At 38.2% G+C, this 22467-nt stretch overlaps 1 protein-coding gene across 1 annotated transcript in view; it reads right to left on the bottom strand.

Moving 5' to 3' along the window:
• The window catches only part of LOC121373416 (guanine nucleotide-binding protein G(q) subunit alpha), a 38640-nt gene extending 28466 nt beyond the window's left edge, over nucleotides 1-10174 (bottom strand). The window contains exon 1 of the mRNA XM_041500060.1: nucleotides 9841-10174. Within this exon, the coding sequence (XP_041355994.1) occupies nucleotides 9841-9958 (118 nt within the window). The 5' untranslated portion in view covers nucleotides 9959-10174. The remainder of the gene's footprint in view (nucleotides 1-9840) is intronic.
• Nucleotides 10175-22467: the final 12293 nt, after the last annotated feature.

Below are 22467 nucleotides of genomic sequence, written 5' to 3' on the forward strand. Positions count from 1 at the left end.
CGCTATATTACATACACGTGTTTGTTGGCCTGACATGATCTACATCTAAGTATGGTCTAATTAAATGTTCATTAATTTTTTTAAAAGCTTTAGATTTTTTTTTTTTACAACACAACTATAGCACAATAATTACTGTAAGATACTTTATTTTAATGAAAATGAGTCAGTTCGCGAGCATTTTCGCAAATTCCAATCCCTCACACAATTGTGTTTATTAACCTTTAGACTACTGGATTAATTTTTAACAAAAACCATGTTGAGTGGGTACAAGTTTATAATTTTGACTCGCATATATTCACTTAAATGTTTCATAAATACATGAAATAAAGTTCATATATGAATCGGTAAGTATTATTTTCGTGTCTTTTTTTTGTAATTTTTATTATTTTAGATCGGCTAATATTGATTAAAATTAGGCAAAAAATCGGAAAAGTTTCGTTTACTTACGGGTATTTGTGGCCAGCTGTCCAGTATTTATGTCCATTATTCCCGATAACAGTGGTTTTCTGACCAGAATTTTTGTTAAAACCCGAACTACGATTCATATTGCAATATTTGGTAATTTTTGTTGTTGGTAAAACGATCAAATTTATTATCAAATTAGCTGTTACAATCAGCTATCGATCCCTGAAAATTACTGCGACGTGCCACCATTGTTGTCAAGCGAAAATACTTGCCGAAAACCACTTTTTGAACTCAAAATTTCAAGGTATTTTCAATTGAAAAAATCAAAACAAAAACTACCATTTTGAAAAAAAATATTTTTTCTTTAATTATATTTCCGTTTCCAGTGAGTGTCGTGTGCAAAACGGCAGGAAATATGAATTGGGGAATGCACTGTATACAGTGTACAGTATATCGACTGACGTGACGTCGGGCGAGATATCTCGCCTGCAGTAGTCAGAAGGTTAACAAAATCCCGGTTTTAATTTTTATGTTTATTGTTTACAAAATACCTGTATGATTACGCAAGGTGTTTAGGCTACCCCCAAGCTTTTTCGTAATCTTCAAACTTCTTATAAAAACCGAACCCAAAACAAAAAGGAATTTGAAGGCGCAATGCTAGCGCAAGTTTGATTTAAAACAATATTGATTACTGTCAAAATAACCATTCAGTGTGAAGGCCCAATATGTACTATGAGTATAGTGTCGCTGTACAAGCCCAATCCAGATTGTTTTTACTTCCACACTTAACATACTTTGATGTTTACTTATGTTTTTTTAACACATGTATTGCTTTCATTGCCAGCACTTACGAAAGAAAACCATACAATCTGATTAAAATTAGCTCTACTGGGTCTACCAGTAGATCTAACAGCATTGCGTGGACTCCCCATGTCCAGGTGACATTTCATCTATAAATAATTTAAATATCGACCAATTACACTTCGCCTTTTATAGCGTTATTTCGGGAGCATACAAATTCTTAAAATATCGGGCGAGACTATGCAATAAGCAAACTTGTTGGTCTATTTTAACATTGAAAAAAAACAGGGAAAAAGTGCAGTAATAAACTCTGAATTGCATACTAGTATAAACAGATTTTATCACTATATCACAGGGGTTTTTTCCCCCGTCTTAAAACGAATTGGATATAAAATTTTATACTGCATTTTATATTTTATACTTCGTAATTCACCTGAATCATTTCATATACCCTCGGCATTATCCCGAATGTTTTCAAATCACTGGCATGATTTTGCAAGTAAGGTTTTGATTGGTCGAATGAAAGGTCAACTGGACATGAGCTCCAGTGGGCTGCTGTTAGATCCACATGTAATAGTGGAGCTAATTTTAATTAGATTGGAAAACCATAAGTAAACTAAGTATTGTTTATTATTGTATAATATATTGTCTGTACTTTGATATTGTTTCTTGATATAAAGTTTTAAGTGTCGCAATGTTAGTAACTAGGGATGGGATGGTTTGGTTTTTCAATTGTGGTCATCGTCCATAACCGCCGGAAGTGGTTTGTGGTTAGGGGACACAACTCTGCCTATTTTGTCTCGCGAATTTCTAACAGAGGATATAGAAAGAAATGTTTTATTTAACAATGCACTCAACACCTTTTATTTACGGTATATGTTGTCAGACATATGGTTAAGGACCACACAGATTTTGAGGGGAAACCCGCTGTCGCCACTACATGAGCTACTCTTTCCGATTAGCAGCAAGGGATCTTTTATTTGCCCTTCCCACAGGCAGGACAGCACAAATCATGGCCTTTGTTAAACCAGTTACGGATCACTGGTCGGTGCAAGTGGTTTACACCTACCCATTGAGCCTTGCGGAGCACTCACTCAGGGTTTGGAGTCGGTATCTGGATTAAAAATCACATGCCTCGACTGGGATCCAAACCCAGTACCTACCAGCCTGTAGACCGATGGCCTAACCACTACACCACCGAGGCCGGTAATAGAGGATATAGATGCATTCTGGAGTACATAATATATGGGTGTGACTGTCATGTACACATTATAGAAGTCTAAAATACTTCACGGGTCATTGGGATTACCAGCAAAGTGCAGAATTGTTTATACATGTACCATTTAAAAAAAAAACGAAATGAAATTGGGAAACGGTGCACCGAACCGTGGGTCTAAAACCGTGGGATTTGGCAACATCGAATAATCGTCCCAGGGCAATTCCATGACAAAGTAGACAGTCGAAATTTAAATATCAATTATTTTAATGAATGAATGTGTTTTATGATCAACAGTATGCTGAAGTTCATGGATAAAAAAAAAACAAATTGTAATTGTGGTTGTTGCCAAAAAGATATCGTGTGCTGAATAGATGTCTATTATTTTGACAAATAAATACAATAAAAGCATATTTTTAAGGACATAATACATAAATTATGCTTTATACAATCAAATACAGGTTGCATATATGTAGTAGCATATTTAATACCTACATGTTACACCCATTGCAGCTACATAATATGATGTGTTATGTTTGTAATTCTTGTTCAGATAGATCACCTTGCACAATGTAATGCGAGTAACCGAAATAGCTATTTTTTCCTCTGGGTCATTTATTTCTTGTTTCTAACAAATGACAGAGTTCGACAAACCCACTAGCCCGACGCCCGTGGCTAGTGGTTTTTAAGTTCGGGCTAGTGAGAAACGCAAAACCCCTCTCCTTATTGCTCGATCGTGTTTGTTTTTTCTTCTTTTTCTCTCGGCTGAAATTTCGTTTAATAAATTTGATTGTGGCGTTTGTCATAGAATAATATCAACAACATCATCTGTATATAATAATAATCCACTTGAACTAGGTCTGCAAACTGCAGTAACATGCTATCTCTACATCGTCACGGTTACAGCATGCATTGTTTACTTTTCCCTTTCAAGTTTCTGGCACAGGAAATAAGTCTAATGACATGCGTGTTTTGATTGGTTGGACACGTCACGTGGTAGTTAATCTCGCACATAATTATGTTTTAGGCTAACTTGGAAATCACCAATCGCGACAACAGGTTAATCTCAATCAAGTAAACCCCAGTCATGCTTTGAATTTCAGTGTTTGTTTTATTTACCTATTGTTTTCTAATTTAACACTTCGCTTACATATGGTTATCGGCAACCAGGAAAACAATTTATTTAAATAAAACAGTTACTTTAATGGTAACCGCACATGCAATTATCGTTTGGATAATGTCTCACAGCTGCCGATACAAGATAATACCTTTTTTGTTCATCAGTTAACAACGGATTAGATGTCGCCGTTCTATTCTTTTAATATCGGTCTGATGTGGGATAATGCCTGTATTTGAGCAATTGGCAGTACCGTTCCTGGCGACATGAATAGTAGGTCCTAAAAGCATAACCCACTACCAAATACACTGAACCATCTATTACCGTGTGTCGTACCCTCATTTAAATTTAATTGTTTTGATAGTGGTTTTAGATACCAACCATGAGTTTAATCAATTATTTTTCCCCGGTAGAGGGCAAAAACGAAAATGGGACAATAACAATGGATCACACTTGACAAAAGACCAAACGTACATGTACAACATGACAAAACTAAAAGTTACAACATAATTTAAGTGTTTGTTTCATTTTACTGCTATAGTATACTCATAAATGTGTAATCTTGCAAAAATTAGATAAAAATCCAGTTATAATTGATCAAGAATTTGGGTTAGTGCTTTATCTTGGTGGGCTAGTGGTTTTCACAAACCCACTAGCCCTGTGGCTAGTGACTTTTCAAAATATTTGTCATACTCTGCAAATGACACTTGATATTTTCCTACACTTCACAATAGTGACATGAAACATGACATGGATACATCAAAAAATTTATTTTGCGAGCCTCTGGTGAGCATAATACATTATTTGTATTCCTAATATATGATATTGATGATACCGAAACACACAACAGTAATAATCTCTTTATCATATAATCTCAAGCTTAACCTTTAGACTACTGGATAAATTCTTGATAAAAACCATGATGTGTAGGTACAAGTTTATAATTTTTACTCATAAATTCACTTAAATAATTTATAAATACATAAAATAAAGTTCATATTAGAATTTGTAAGTATTATTTCTGTGGGTATTTATAATATTTTTAATCAGTTAATGTGGACTAAAATTAGGCAATTTATTTTTTTTAGAAAAGTTGCATTTACTTATCGGCATTTGTGGCCAGCTGTTAGTATTTATGTCTATTATTCCCAACAACAGTGGTTTTCTGACAAGAGGACAATTTTAAAAACAAACGTACTATGATTCATATCCCAATATTTGGTGATTTTCGTTATTGGTAAAACGATCAAATTTATAATCAAATTAGCTGTCACAATCAGCTATCGATCCCTGAAAATGACCGTTACATGCTACTACTGTCGTCAAGCGAAAATACTTGCCAAAAACCAGTTTTTGAACTCAAAATTACAAGTTATTTTCCAAAGAAAAACAACACCTAAAGATACAGGAAGCTGGATTGACTTCCGTTTCCTGTACAGTGTTATACAAGTCTCTCCGGTGAGTGTCGTGTGCAAAACGGCGGGAAATATGAATTGGGGAATACACTGCATACAGTGTACAGTATGTCAACTGCCGTGACGTCGGGTAGTCAGAAGGTTAATATAGCGTGTAAACCGTACATGCAACTTTAATTCCAGTCCGCCATTACTAGATATTCAAATGATGTAAGAATATTTGACGCAGTGTCTTTTTGAATGGAAATGATGTCAAACTCGAATGATGTCATTTGGGTGTCCTTACATCAAAATAAACTAGTGCATAATGGGGTGGGGGTTTTTTAAGGCTGGACAGCTTTCAGTATAAAATTGTTATTGAAATGTTTTTATTTGAGGACTATGACTGCATACGTTTAATTATGGAATGTCATCCTAGTACGTTTGCTTAAATGTCAATAAACCTAGTGCAGTGACCTCGATTAATTCACATCTAATTTGTAAAGTTATCAAATTCTTAAAGTATACTTTGATTGCACTGAAAAAGTAAGATATTATATGATAAATGTACATCTTATTGTGCATTTAGGTCTATAGTGTTCTGGGCTCGAAACAGCCTGTGGTCAGGTCGCCAAATGCGACCAATGTCCTGTTTGGGCAACTTAAATATTAAAAAATAATGATGTTAGTTGCCCAAATAATATTATCTTTTTTAGAGCTATATCACATGAGCCACCGTTAATATTTGTATTCCACATTAAAATCATACTCGTGGTTCACTTACTATAATTTGCCAACATGCATTATTTTTTGGCAAGTGTTAGAAAACAACAATGCACAATAAATACCTGCAAAGGAAAATAGTTTCCTGTTGCAGCAAATTTGTTTCAGTCAATTTTATTTTATTATAACAATTATTAATGGGGGGGGGGGGGGGGATTTTTTTTGTTTGTTTTTTTTACCTTCATGCCCCAGGGGACAATATTTTAAAATCTTAGGTAACCGGAAGTCAGTTCACGTGAGTTTTACTTAGGTAACCGATTGTTCGGTTACGTGAATATAGTTCTCATAATCGATGAGTTAGGTCTACCTAATCCTAAAACATTTGAACTATGGTTCTGTGCTATATTGGTGGTTCAAATGTATTTAAAAATATAAACAGATTTTCACTTTCATTACTCATATATGGTACTTTTAATTTTAAAATGTAATTGCTCAACACGTAGGCCTAACCGATTGGCGGTTCTCGTGATTTTAAAGTTGCGTAACCGACACGCGAACAGAACAATGGTTCTCGTGAAATATTGTGCCCCAACGGTTCTTCTTAATGTGTTGTAAATATTGTGCTCTGACACTCGCCTAAATCGCCAACTGCGAATTTCAGAAACAATTGGCCAATTTTATTTTGATTTGGCGAAAACATTTCATGTAATAATTGGTATTTTGTTGAAAAATAACAGTGGATTTTGTATCTTTAAAGATAATTTGGCGAATTGTTTTGCTCACCCAGAGCTAGCCCTGTGTTGTGCCTGCCCCAAGTGTGTTCTTAAAACTGCTGTAGTGCTCTCCTCATCCCATGCCCCTCTAAGGCAATAAATGCAGTGCCCCTCTAATAACATAATTCAAACCCTGTGCATGTGTGTGTACGAACATGTATGCGTGTAATTTGGATATTGTAAATGCTACAGTAGTAGACTACTATTAAAATAAATATTAAAAGAAAAATAAATTGGGGGGGGGAGGGAGGGAGAAAAAAAAAAAAAACAACATTTTACCAAAATATATGATGGACTTTGTTATCATATTACAAAGCATAAAAGCGTACTTATTGTTTATTACAATAATCTTTCGACGGTTATGGCATCATGTAAGTCTTGGTGTCTTTAAGACTTTAGATCTGATCTGTTTTTATTTCATGCAAATCACTTAAACGTAAAACAATACCGACAACAATTAATTAACCTTTGGAATAATTTGCTTATTATTCGAAAATTCAATTGTTATTTGTATAGGTGTGCATGCGCTCACATTAGTTAAAACTACAAGATTATGATTTAATTTAGATTTTGTCCCAGAATAATATAAACTAATTGAACTCATTCATTTTTATTACAAATGATTTTTATTAACAATTGTCAAATGAATGTGGTGTGTTTTGTCACAATTAATTCATGTTTCAACTCTCTTTTTTTTAACTGGCACCATACGTGCCAGACCCTAAAATCGACGGTTGCCCAACGGACTATCTTTGTAAAATTCTTAGTTACCCGTAGCCAATAATTTTTAGCCCTGAAGTTCATGTGATGCAGTGATAGAAATAAGCAGAATTTCTTACTAGTCCACAGGACAAATACATCTAGAAATCTACTTGTCTTCTAACACAAAATCTAGGATTCGCAGATGCCAGGGTTCGAATTTCAACACAGCAATTGCTGTAAATGACCTCCTTACTTGTCGTTAATTGTTGACTAGAAGCTAATTTTGTACGAGATCACAAGAAAGACACCACTAGAGCAGATTGATTTATTAATCATTGGCTATTGGATGTCAAACACTTGGTAATTCTAACATATAATCTTAGAGAAGAAACCTGCTACATTTGTCCATTACTAGCAAGGGATCTTTTATATACACCATCCCACGGCCTTTGATATACCAGTCGTGGTGCACTGGCCTGGAACGATAAATAACCCAATGGGCCTCTGATGGGGATCGATCCTAGACTGACCACTCATCAAGCAAGCTCAAAGTTTGGGAGATAGTGTGGTGGACATGTACTTTGTCCTATTTTGTAAACATTGGCTTGTCATTACTTTGTTTGAACAGTGCACTAGCATAAACAGGTTTTATTTTATCAATTAATTTTGTTTTAAATAAGTGTTTTTAGCATCCTCTGTGTCAAGTGTTGTTCCATAACCGAGAGTTGAGCTCTCATTTCCAAATGTGATGCATATATAATGCACGATTGTGTGTAATGGTTGAATGGATGGTGCATGCTTAAGTGTATATATTAGTCATTTGCTTTGTAAATAGTTGCAAATAAATGTTTAATGTCTTAATCATGTTTGTGGCAGGTAGTTTTTCAATAACATTCAAGACAAACTATCACCTGATTTATAGAGGGGCATTGGTGGCAATAGGGGATGAATGGTAGGGGTGAAATTCATAGGGATTTACGTAAAACCGTAAGAGCTTTCCCACAGTAAGGACAGCACATACCACAGCCATGAATTGAATTCATGAACAAACCTTCAACAAATGCATCTGCAATTGTTGCACAAGGGAATGTGCATATTGACAGGGCTTTAGATATCACTAATTTGGACGCAACAGGCTTTTTGTCTGTTCTAAATACAGCAGGGATTTATTCAGGATTTTTTTTACCATGGTCCCCATGTCCTATGGGACTGGGAAAAGTAGCACAAAATATTCGTTACTGGGACATTTTTAGGCCACAGAATGGTTCATTAGAGCATACATAATTATATAATTACTTAAACATAAAATTGGGCATTTTCAGTGACACATGCTTTCGAAATGGAGCCCATGTTTGGTACCACAGAATGCCTGGATAAATCCCTCCAGAGTCAGGTTTTTTTAACAGTAATGTCATTAACAGCTGATGGATGGTTGTAAATAATCAGAAGTGTATTTCAAGTTAGTTTAATATAATTAAAAGTTAGTTTGCTTTGTTTAATGAGCACATTGATTGGCTATAACTGAATGTCAAACATTTGGTAATTTTGACATTGTCTTAAGAGAGGAAACCTGCTTAATTTGTTCATTAGTAGCAAGGAATCTGTTGTATGAGCCACCCCATAGACAGGATAGCACATACCACGGCCTTTGATACACCAGTTGCGGTGCACTGGCTGGAACGAAAAATAGCCCAATATGCCCACTGATGGGGATCGATCCCAGACAGACTGCACTTTACCACCAGTTAATCTAATTAAAGCCTAACATATCAGTAGTGATTAGCTTTGAGGCCAGTACTTAATTTGTTAATTAGTTTGTACTTAATTTGGACATATATATAATTTGCACACAGCAATTATCGGCTTGACTTTGGTGCAATATAAAGCCCTAATCAACTACGTGTCTACTAGTCTGGCATAGGTTTGGCCTTCTTGTACACTTTTAAAAAAAAAAAAAAGAGAGAAGGAATTTTTACTGAATTCTGCAAACCTCCATCCATTTCTCTATCATTACATTTTCAGGGGTAAAAATTTACACCTGACAGACAAAAATAGCCTCTTGATTTTCCCCAAAATTGATATGGCATTATTTTTTATTTGAAATATCATTCCCAATTAGGACATGCTAAAACATGATGCATTTATACCATGTCTGTACTGGTCATTTGTAAATAGGGTTCTTACTGTGAATGCTAAAAAAAATAAAAAAATAAAAATATTTTTTTTAATTTTTTTTTTTGGAAAGAATTTGACAGTATGCATATATTCAGATACAATTAGACATGTACTAGCCAGTGCATATTTAAAACATGTCTACATTGCTTTTATCATCAATGGGTTTTGGTTTTGCAATGATTCTACTTGACACACAAATATAGATCCTTGAATGAATTATGTATTCACGTTTTAGACAAATCCAAAATGGCGGCCCACGCCAGAAAAAAATAAAAAAATAAACAAGCATTACAAAAAAGAAAAGATCTCCAACATCTGTGTTGCGATCAAACATCATTTCGGTACCGACGTGTAGCGTAATAAATAATCCACCAAAAAGCGGACGAGAAAATTAAGGATAACGGGCGCGTGACATCAATTTTATCGAAAAAGTGGCGTCGATTCCCAGAGTCATTAAGCAGACGAAGAGATGTTGAAAGCCAATTGGGTTGTAAAAGGGACGAAAACGAGCAAATATCGCGTTGTGCAACTTACCTAATAAAAGTAATTTGAGCTCCCTCCTCGCATCTCTCTTGTCTTTGCGTAATTGTCTCTCTATCTCTTGATTGATTCGTTTCTGCTCCTTCAATTCTTCGGTAAGGCAGCACGCCATTTTGTTGCCTTTTCCCGACAGTCGGCGATAGACCGTCTCTGTTTGGTGCTTCACGGGGAGCCCAGGTCCGGTTCCTTCACCCCCGTTGAACCCCAGTTCAACGTGACCAGTTGAGGGGCAAAAAATTGTATAATTTTCGATAGATAACTGACGACGTTCGGAAAAACATGCAAATTCACCTCTTCTTACGGCGTCGTCAACAAATGACTGGGTGTGGTGCGGAGGGGGTACGACCGACTGACCTACTTGCTGGTCGGTAAGCGTCTAAAGGAAATTTTAGCAAGGTGGTGTCTCTTAAATGACAAAAATGCTTGCACCAGGTTAATAAATAGCCACTGACGATGTTTCTGTCATCAAAATACGTTAAACAAAGGCATATTACTGCGACGAAAGCTCAGTGACTTCAATTAATGGAACAGCCAGATCGGATGGTATTATGGGATGTTGCACTTAGTGAGAGGCTGGCTTTCGCATATGTAATGAGCCGGTTTCAGTGTTCGTTTGTCCGTTCTTTGAAAACAAATACCCGGTATATTATAAATAAACACCGTTTCAAAATCTGTAAAGTAACCAAATCAGACTCATTTCATTTCTGACACGTAAGCAGCACCATGACAGTAACAGTTTAGCCTAGCCTACAGTGAAACTCCACCTAATTACCACCCCGTTATTATGACCACCCTAAAATAAGGACCAATATTTTAAAGATCGCCATTTTAAAAGGAAGCTGTGTATCAGAATGAAACTGGTTCTTCAATTTCAAAAGTAGGAAGTCCAAAGATATTCAATTAGTTTGAATGCACTACGTGTGAAGGATATCAGATAACCCCCTCCCCACCCGTTTGAAAAAAAAATTAAAAATTAAAAATAAACAGAAAAAAGTGTTTTGCTACATTATGCGCAGAAATTTAGGGCCTATAAATACGTTTTGATGACATTGTTAGGCGTACGGGCTCATATTAGTGATTTTTGCACGAATTTATCAGGCCCGTAGCCAGGATTTTGAGGGGGGGGGGGGGGCATTTAGGCTTATGGTGAGGCACGAAGCACGAAGTGCCTCACACGAGGGTGTGAAGCGCCCGGGTTGCTTAGGGGGGTCCGGGGCATATTGAAAAAAGCCACCGGTAGGGGTCGACCCCCCCCCCCCCCCCCTCCGACCCCCCATTGGCTACGGGCCTGTTTATAGAAAATGCCCAAATCTGGATAACAACATTTATTCATATTAGCATTACTGTCAAACAGGAACAGGATTTAGCTTAGTCGACTGAGTGCTCGTATGAGGTGCTTGCGTCGCAGGATCGAACCACCTCGGTGGATCCATTCAACTGATTCGGGTTTTCTGCCAGAGGGTAAAATGGGTATGGTGCCATACCCAAATATGTTTGCAATTTTTTTTTTTTAAGTCAACGTTTTGGCTAAATTAATTACTCTTATCATTAATGTATGATTTTCTTAATCCTAACCCTAAACGTAACCCATTTTCTTTCTGAGGGAGAACCCCCCATACCCCTGTTGACTGTGGTTGCATTCAGTTCCATAGAGCCATACCCAAAAATTTCTTTCTGGCAGAAACACTGTGATTGGGTTTGGGTTTTTTCTCGTTCCAGCTAGTGCGCCACAACTGGTCAAAGGCCGTGATATGTGTTTTCCTGTCTGTGGAAAGGTTCATATAAAAGATCCCTTGCTGCATTAAGAAAAATGTTGTGGGTTTCCTGTGATGACTACTGAACTGAACTGAACTGAACTTTATTTACACTCTGGCCGTAATTCAACGGCATATGAGGTACATTGTAAGATGGTACATTCGTCATAATAATGTACATCAGATAAAACAAGTGTATATCTATGGGTTCATACTTGCATTTGAAGACGTACATTGCATATAAAAATAAAACTGCTAGCTTTCTGAGATCACTAGGGTTTTGTTTTTTTTACCGTCAAATAGCATTCTAAATTTATAAACATTTGGGCTAGACTGGCAACACATTATATAGGCCTAATGCAATTCGTCACCGTCACGTCACAGAAAGCATGTTCTATTTGTTACGAGTCAGAATGACTAAATGTTTGACATCCAATAGCCGATGATTAAACAAATCAATGTGCCCTAGCGGTGTCGTTAAACAAAACAAACTTCTTCTTCTTCTTCCAATAGCCGGTGATTAAGTAATCAATGTGCTCTAGTGGTTTTGTTAAACAAAACAAACTAACTTTTACTGTCAAACAGCAACATAGGGTTTCAAATGAATCATTACGCATTTCTACATGGATTACAACTAATATTGTGGTTAGAATTATTGAAATACATAGTGAAAAGTGTTCAGACCAGCTCATTTTGCCCAAATATCTCTATCGTTTTTACTCAAATTTGAGGATTTTCTCCGGCACTGGGGGGAAGGTGGGGGTTGGGGGGGTGGGGTGGGGTGGCAGTTGTCCCCATTTCTGCCATTCTTCTTGTACGCTAATGAATACAGGATTAGCCAAATCAAGCACGACGGAAGCAAGTAAACATTCGGGGGTGGACAGTGGCGGATCCAGAAAATCCATTTGGGGGGGGGGGGCAGTGACATGAGGTGGAATGCCAAGGGAACTTTGGGGGAGGTTTAGAGGGGGTCGTAAAAAAAAAAAAATGAAAATTAATATATAATAAAATTATAGCTATAGCAAATTTTAGGGGGTGGGGCGGGCCCCTGCCCCCATGATCCGCCTCTGGTGGATGTGACTAAAATGAGGGGTGTAAAGCGCCATGGCATCTAAGTTGTTCGGGGTCCTGCTTGTCCGTAAACTTTTGAAAACTAGATGTCTTGAAATGCAATCACCTGCATAAAATACAAATACAATAAAATATCACAAATGCAACACTTTGTAAATACAATAATACCCCCCCCCCCCCCCACCACCACCACCACCACCACCACCACCAGCCTGCGTAATATCACGTAGGCTCTATAATTATCTATGTATTACATAAAGTCGACACACAATACAGCGTAACGCGCATGACTCATTCCATCCACTGGTACTACCCAAACACCCAGACACTGCAACCAGTCCCGTATCCCCGTGAGATCAATCCCACGTCAGTCGATAGACGGGCGTACCAACTAGCTTGGAGCGGAACGTAGCCCGGTGGTAAAGCGCTCGCCTGACGCGCGGTCGGTCTAGAATCGATTCCCATCAGTGGACCCGTTGGGCTATTTCTCGTTTCAATCAGTGCAGCACGACTGTATATCAAAGGCCGTGGTATGTGCTAGTTTCTGTTGTTGCTGTTGTCGTTGTTTAACGACACCACTAGAGCACATTGATTTATTAAAAATCGGCTATTGGATGTCTAACATTTTGTAATTTTGACATATATTTCCAATTAGTAGCAAAGGATCCTTTGTATGCACCAGCAGCCCAGTGATAAAGCGCTCGCTCGATGCGCAGTCGTTCTGGAATCGATCCCCGTCCGTGGGCCCCATGCATCACGACTGGCATATCAAAGGCCGTGGTATGTACAACCCTGTCTGTGGGATGGTGCATATAAAAGATCCCTTGCTGCTAATCGAAAAGAGTAGTCCATTAAGTGACGATAGCGGGTTTCCTCTCTCAATATCTGTGTGGTCCTTGACCATATGTCTGACGCCATATAACCGTAAATAAAATTTGTTGAGTGCGTCGATAAATAAACCATTTATTTCTTTCCTTCTTTATATGCACCATCCCACAGACAGGACAGCACATACCACGGTCGTGGTGCACTGTCTGGAACGAGAAGTAGCTCAATGAGTCCATCGACGGGGATCGGCCCCAAACTGAGCGCTTTACCACTGGGCTACGTCCCACCCCGTGCTATTTTGTCTGTGGGATGGTGCAAATACAAGATCCCTTGCTACTAATGAAAACAAATGTAGCAGGTTTCCTCTCTAAGACTATATGTCAAAATTACCAGTTTATGTTTGACATTCAATAGACTATGATTACAAAATTAATGTGCTCTAGTGGTGTCGTTAAACAAAACAAACTTTAACTTTAATCAACAGGCTTTGGTGGTGTATTGGTTAAATCATCGGGCTTAATGCTGGTAGGTATTGGGTTCGCATCCAGGTGCCCGCTCCTACCCAGAGTTAGTTTTAATTCATTGAGGTGTATTTTATCAGTAACAGTAAATTGTAAAAAGACAAAAGTTTTAGTTTTTAATGGAAATAAGAAAGATAGTAAAAAACATTATTTTATCTTGGAAATAAGAAGCTTGATAATGAAGAAAGTTACAAATATCTTGGTATTAGATTCCACAAAACAAACAGATTTACTAAGACAAGAAACATGCTCAAAATGCTATGTAGGCCTACTTCTTTCTAAGACAAGGCAGATATTATAATATTTCTATACAGTGTCAGCTAAAGTTATTTGACTGCATGGTCTGGTCAGCTCAGGTCAGGTCAGATACGTGCACATTCAGAACAAGCTGTTGTAGCATACCCCTGTCATGGGCACGTGTGCCGGCTCCTCTGATCAGGACAAGATAGGGGTTGGGAGTGGGTGGGAGAGGGGACCGCCCTCACTGGCAGGTGCAAGAGAACACTGACAGCCCGATCGGGGTCGGTAGCAGACGTGGCGTATTTTTGGTGCTATCAAATTTTGAAAGTCCCGTAGGATTAAGCCAAAGAGAAAGATTGCGCAGTTTTAATGAAGGAATTGAGCGGGGTTTTTTAAAGGCATACTGTCACAGATTTAAGGACCCTATTTCTCTAAAAATGGATAATAAATAAAAATTACATTAATTGTTGGAAACCATATCTAGCTATCACATCACCTTAACTGAACCATGATGGAGTGAAATCCATGTCATCCCTCTCGGCAATTTTAGTTTTTGAATTATGGACCATTGCCATAATTCAATTTTTTTTTATTTACAAAATGTCATTAATAAATGGAGTATGGTGGTTATAAAGATGTTTAATAAAGTACATTTAGGGACAAATCAAATTATTTTTATTCAGGTAATACTTTGTTAGACCATTAAATAGGTCAGTGGTCTGTAACAATATGCCTTTAACGGTCCGCCGAAAAATAAAGTGGACTGCATGGTTTTACCAGTCCTTTTATATGGTAGCGAAATTTGGGGAAAAACTATATAATCAGTTTTTAAAGTTGTTATTACCTGTGAGGAAATCTACACCAGTGTACATGTTGTATGGAGAACTTGGACGTTATCCAGTTTATATCATTGTAAAATTAAGAATGATTGCTTTCTGGTATCGATTAATCACTGGGAAACAGTCCAAGTTATCACTACTAGTCTATAAATTGCTACTAAATGATGTGAACAATAATGTTTTTAATCACAAATGGATTATGTTTGTAAAATCAATTTTGATGATGTTGGTTGTACATATATATAGTCCTCGCAGTGCAATGGTATTACTAATTGTTCCTTGTTGAAAAGATCTATTTCCTCAAGGCTTACTGATCAATACTTACAATCATAGTATACTCATGTTAATAATTCATCCAAAGCTTCAAATTATAAATTATTAAAAATACTGTTGCATTTGAGACATATCTCACGCTGGTGCTCATTATTACGATTCAGATTAACAAATCATAATCTTCTTATAGAAACGGGCAGGTGGAAAAACGTACAACTACACAATCGAATATATGTCCATTATGTAAAAATTAAGACATCGATGAGCTTCATTTTATATTTACATGTATGTTTTTTTAAGAATGAAAGAAATCGCTATTTACCCGCTTTCTGTCAATCAAAACCAAATATATATACATTTTATAAATGATTCAAGTCTTACAAAAGCTGGTGTCCTTACAAAACGTTCTGTATTTTGTAACTTAGTTATGAATACTTTCAAATCCTCTGACTGGATTTCTTTGTGTTTTTTGTATTTATGTATCTTATTGTACTTTCACCATCATGTCACAATGTATTAACTGTATTATGTACAAATATCCTCATATGCCGTAGACCTACGGCCTGAGTGTAAATAAAGTTCAGTTTAGTTCAGTCACTATATATACCGACTTCTTTCTCACCAAATCACTGTCATGCACAGACACAATATCTGAGTTGTGTGCCAGGACAGCGTGCTTGAACCTTGATTGGATATAAGCACGAACATACACTGGAAGGAATTAGTGTGTTGGTTAAGCGATCATCGGCCTTAAGGCTGGGAGTTACTGGGTTCGCGCCCTGATACCGGCAAACTTTTTGATTAATTTTAATTCGATTTTCGTGCTTATATATACATGTATATATATATATATATATATATATATATATATATATATATATATATATATATATATATATATATATAAGCACGACAGTCTAATTAAAATTAATCAAAAAGTTTGCTCCAGACATGCTAGTTAAAAACACACTACATCAGGCCCGTAGCGGGGTGTGTTGGGTGTGGGTGGGGGGTAGCAGGGGGCCCGCCTCTCCCCCCCCCCCCCCCCCAATAATTTTGGCTTTTGTTTATTACCTTTACATCTCGACTGAATGTAAACGTTGTAGTGAGACTAACGGATCGAGATTAACGGCGAGATTTACAGTAACGGGCAAATAACCTTTGAATCATTCCCACGGACCCCCCAAATAACTGGCGACTTCGGCGCTCGTTCAATTACCCCCCCCCCACCCCCCACCCCGCAATAATGTCCACTATGCTACGCGCCTGTACCTTTATGTATAAACACATCAAACATTTGTATACTGTAACCAGTAATAATATTATCAAAGTCACAGCATATCGTCATTTGTTTGACATACCTTTGAAATGGACAAAAAGAAAGAAATGTTTTATTTAACGACGCACTCAACACATTTTATTTACGGTTATATGGCGTCAGACATATGGTTAAGGACCACACAGATTTTGAGAGGAAATCCGCTGTCGCCACTACATGAGCTACTCATTCCGATTAACAGGGATCTTTTGTTTGCGCTTCCCACAGGCAGGATAGCACAAATCATGGCCTTTGTTGAACCAGTTATGGATCAATGGTCGGTGCAAGTGGTTTACACCTACCCATTGAGCCTCGCAGAGCACTCACTCAGGATTAAAAATCCCATGCCTCGACTGGGATCCAAACCCAGTACCTACCAGCCTGTAGACCGATGACCTAACCACGACGCCACCGACGCCGGTCTTTTGAAATGGGTGTACATGCCGCACTTTTATATACTGAACAACAAAGTGAAACGTTTGTTGTGTTTAACGACAACACTAGAGCACATTGATTAATTAATCATCGGCTAGTGGATGTCAAACATTTGGTAATTCTGACCCGTAGTCATCAAAGGAAACCCGCTACATTTCTCCTAATGCAGCAAGGCATCTTTTATATGCACTTTCCAACAGACAGGTAAGCACATACCACGGTCTTTGACCAGTTGTGGTGCACTGGTTGGAACGAGAAAAACCCAATCAGTTGAATGGATCCACCGAGGTGGTTCAATCCTGCGAAACAAGCACCTCAACCGCCCCCCCCCCCCCCGCCCGCCCCCCCCCCCCATGAACAACAAAGGCAACGCGGATATTTGTGTGTGTATACAATCGAACCTGTCTATGGCGGCCAAACAGTGGTTGTAATAGAGAGGTGGCAGTCATATCCAGGTCTGAAAATTATAACTCAAAATTTAAGATTGTATCGTTGTGCCAGAGCTCTGTTAAAGTAAAACATACATGAGAAAATATCTCAGTAAGAAAAACAACACTCGCGCGCGCACACACACACAAACACACACACACGCGCTCGCAAACACACAAACACACACACACTCACATACACTCACACACACGCGCACACACAGAGTTTGTTTTGTTTAATGACACCACTAGAGCACATTAATAATCATCGGCTATTGGATGTCAAACATTTGATAAATTTGACATACAATATTAGAGGAAACACACACACACACACACACACACACACACAAACACACACACAACACACACACACAATCACCCACACACGCATACATACACACAACACACACTCACACGTACACGTACACACACACACACAAACATATACACACCCTCACAAACATATATTTTTAAAAACTGTATTAAATTTTATAAAATTATAAATACGTATTTATATATATATACATACATACATACATAGTGTGGATTGCCTTCCCCTCCCCAATATGGACCCCCCCCCCCCCCCATATAAAATCCTGGCTCCGCCAGTGATGCGTGTTTGTATTTGCGTGTGTGTATATATGTGTACGTATTTTTCAGTATAACTACCAGCTAACTAAAATGTACTAATCAAAATTATACCCATGTGATTTTCCCTGAAATAAAAACCTTAAAAATGTGTCAGTATTATCATGACCTGTTACGGTATTCAAACAACCGGTATAAAAAATTACCATGAATGACCTGTTATAGATAGAAATATGAGATCTATTTACATTGTTACTGCTAAACATATGTAATTTGAAACAGAATATAACACCCTGTTTTTTTTCCGAATTTGAACACTGGAAGGCTGGGTTGCCCCCACCCCGTCTCATATGCTTATGAGCGTATATATGTAGTGTTTTTGAACAAATTGTGTCCAAAATATTGTGTTTGTGTGTACGTGCGCGTGTGTGCGAGGTTGAGAAAGGGGGGGGGGGGGGGGGGGGGGTAAGAGGAGGGCGTTTGGAATTTGGTTAGATATTATACCTATTGTTGTTTTTGTTATTGTTAGGGGGCCTCAAAATGAATAATTTAAAATAATTTACTCTCTCTCTCTCTCTCTCTCTCTCTCTCTCTCTCTCTCTCTCTCTCTCTGTACGTATGTATGTATGTATGTGTGTGTGTGTGAGAGTGTGTGTATGTACACACACACACACTGCTAGTTGTAATGGGAAAGGGGGGGGGGGCAGGGGACGTGAGACACCAACAAAGTCCACCGTGATAGATAGACCTCATGAACCCATCGCACGTCAAGTAAGCGCGTTAACCGCTAAGCTGGAAAGACCACACCCAATTTGCTGGGAGTTGAAAGGCAAACACGGTCTGATCGATATTACTTGAAAATCTTACACACAGAGCTATCTAATTATTGACGTAAGTAGTTCAATAATTCCCCATCAACGTGACTGCTGCACGAGGAAACCTTGCCACACCCATTTCATCACTGACACACCGACAGTCAGGTAACACTAATTTACATCTGTTTCGTATACCGATGTACTTACGTTTCGTTTCTTAGAAAGAAAGAAATGTTTTATTTAACGACGCACTCAACACATTTTATTTACGGTTATATGGCGTCAGACATATGGTTAAGGACCACACAGATTTTGAGAGGAAACCCGCTGTCGCCACTACATGGGCTACTCTTCCGATTAGCAGCAAGGGATCTTTTATTTGCGTTTCCCCACAGATATGATAGCACAAACCATGGCCTTTGTTGAACCAGTTATGGATCACTGGTCGGTGCAAGTGGTTTACACCTACCCATTGAGCCTTGCGGAGCACTCACTCAGGGTTTGGAGTCGGTATCTGGATTAAAAATCCCATGCCTCGACTGGGATCCGAACCCAATACCTACCAGCCTGTAGACCGATGGCCTGCCTACGACGCCACCGAGGCCGGTCTCGTTTCTTAGACACCCAGTAGCCGAGGTGTATATATTTTTGTGCTGCGGTGTCGTGGAGCTCATTGATTTATTAATCGCCGCCAAATTTCATTTCATTTTCGTGAAAATATTATAGAAACTTAAGGGGCCGTCCATAATTTGCAACATTTTCACGAGCGTACAAACCGTACGCGGAGGAGGGGGAGGAGGTTAAGGGGCCAGCGTACGCTTTTTTTGAAAATGAAAAATGTCGATCAACATTTTTCATTTGGGGATGTACACTTTTTTTTGGGGGGGGGGGGGGGTCAAAAGTGTACGGTTTGTACGCTCGTGAAAATGTTGAAAATTATGGACGGCCCCTAAAGAAAATTCTCTTCTTAACCGTTTAAGGAGTTTTTTTACTATTAGCTACTCAGTTGCCCCACCCCCTCCCAAACAAAAAATCCTAGCTACGGCCCTGTTTATTGTACATACTTGTATTATTTAACTATAGCGTTTCTCCTAATTTCATAAGAAATGGGTTATGTTCTTTTATGTTTGTCTTATTTTGTAAATGTGTGGTGTACATAATGCAAGACGTTGATAAAGTATCCGTCTGTCTGTCTGTCGGTCTATAATAGAAGACGCTAATGCCATTCAACGTCGTAATTTAAGCAAAACTTAGTGTACGCTTTAACGGTAAAAAAAAAAATTTTTTGCCCGGGGTAGCATAACCTCCTCCCCCACCCTCCAACGCCATATAACCGTAAATAAAATGTGTTGAGTGCGTCGTTAAATAAAACATTTCCTTCCTTTCCCTCCCCATACCCACCCCCCTAACAATAAAGAAGCCATACTAGCCGATATGTTACACTACCTAAACATTATGGTTGCGGTGGTTTTAAAAAGCTCGTATGCTTTCAGTGAATATGATCAAACGCCTTGAATATAACAAATAAAACGGCTGTCGTCCTATCTCTCAAAAAAAGGGCCCAGTTATAAAGTGCTCGACTGATAAGCAGTCGGTCTATGATCGATCCCCGTTAGCGGGCCCATTTGGCTATTTCTTGTTCCAGCCAGTAAGTTAAGATTTATGTTTCAGTTACCTATTTAACGATGGAAATATCGATTTTTGTCGGTGAACAGAATGCATGAACATATGTCAGTGTTATAATATATACGTATATACTAATATACCTCAGTTGCGGAAAGTACAGCTTTGGTTTAAGCTTGTAGGACCGGCCTCGGTGGCGTCGCGGTTAGGCCATCGGTCTACAGGCTGGTAGGTACTGGGTTCGAATCCCAGTCGAGGCATGGGATTTTTAATCCAGATACCGACTCCAAACCCGGAGTGAGTGCTCCGTAAGGCTCAATGGGTTTGTGCTGTGGGAAGCGCAAATACAAGATCCCTTGCTGCCTGTCGTAAAAGAGTAGCCTATGTGGCGACAGCAGGTTTCCTCTAAAAACAGTGTCACAATGACCATATGTTTGACGTCCAATAGCCGATGATAAGATAAAAAAAAACCCAATGTGCTCTAGTGGCGTCGTTAAATAAAACAAACTTTAAGCTTGTAGGAATAAACTGGTCCAAGATAAATGTACTCGAGTAGTGTAGGTTACGAATATTGATGTTTGATAATATGTTCTTGCACAGCCAGGTAGAAATTACATTATCAACGAACTTCCAAAACGTTCACTATGGGTGGTACTAGACCAAATAACATCCGGCTGGGTCAAAGTTCGAGGTTTTACATATTTTTAAAAACGCACGTGCATCTGAGAAGTAGCGGTTTATTGATTCGAGTTCTAGTCTATTTTTAAGGATATTTCCCGTTTTAACGTCACACTCTTCTTTCACTGTATTATAACTTTATCTACATGAGATATACGTTTGTAAATTAACATTATCAACGAACTTCCAAAATGTTCACTACAGGTAGTACTAAACCAAATGACATCCGGCTGGGTCAAAGTTCGAGGTGCTTTGAACATTTGATAGAGCAGTTAATACCACAAGTCCTGTCATTGGTGATAAATGTGTTTATTGTAAAAACTAAATTAGTTTCATCAGGCAAAAAAAATTTATGCAATTTTATTTCATCTAGTAGCATTGTGCTTGAAACGTGCGGAGTCCTACCAAAAATAGCATGACATTTCTTTTGTGCAGAACTGGGGTAGTCATAGACGCTACCCGTAATCTTTGAAATGAGCAGCTTAACCCCCAATTTTTTTGGGATTTATTTTAAAGGGACAAACCCTGGTTTTTAAATACTACAGCATATTTTTCACTATTAGTGCCGTTTATGATCACTGAAATCAAACATTACTTATATTTTGTTTAGATTATCCATTTCTGTAGAACCGAAGTGTTTCTGGTTGCCCTGGTGTTTCTTTATAAAAAAAAATAAAAAAAAAAAAAAAAAAAAAAAAAAAAAAAAAAAAAAAATGCACGTGCGTCTGAGAAGTATCGGTTTAGTATCGGTTCGTCTATTTTTAAGGATATTTCCCGTTTTAACGTAACAGACTTTTTTTTTTCACTCTATTGTAACTTTATCCAAATGAGATGCAGGTTTGTAAATTTTAATTTTTTATTTACTTTTTTTTTTATCACACTTCCCCCTTTCTTTTCTCTCCTTTGAATTCCATCTCATTTCTTCCCGATCTGGCAACTCCTCTTATCTTTCAACTTCTTTCGCTGTCCACCTCCACATACCAGTCCTTGTTTCTCCAAACGTTTGTCTCTTGTGGCTATCTGTGCCACACACCTGCCATTCCCCACCAGCTTTTAGCTGTGGGCTTAGTCTGACCACTACGGGGATCCGAACCCAGTACCTACCAGCCTTTTGACCGATGGCCTAACCACGACGCCGGATATTTTCTTGAATGCCGACTATATATGATCCTATCCATTCTTAAAGCTGGCTCAATACCCACGCGGG

The sequence above is a fragment of the Gigantopelta aegis genome, chromosome 5 (genome assembly GCF_016097555.1).
Source record: "Gigantopelta aegis isolate Gae_Host chromosome 5, Gae_host_genome, whole genome shotgun sequence".
Classification (NCBI taxonomy): Eukaryota; Metazoa; Mollusca; class Gastropoda; order Neomphalida; family Peltospiridae; genus Gigantopelta; species Gigantopelta aegis.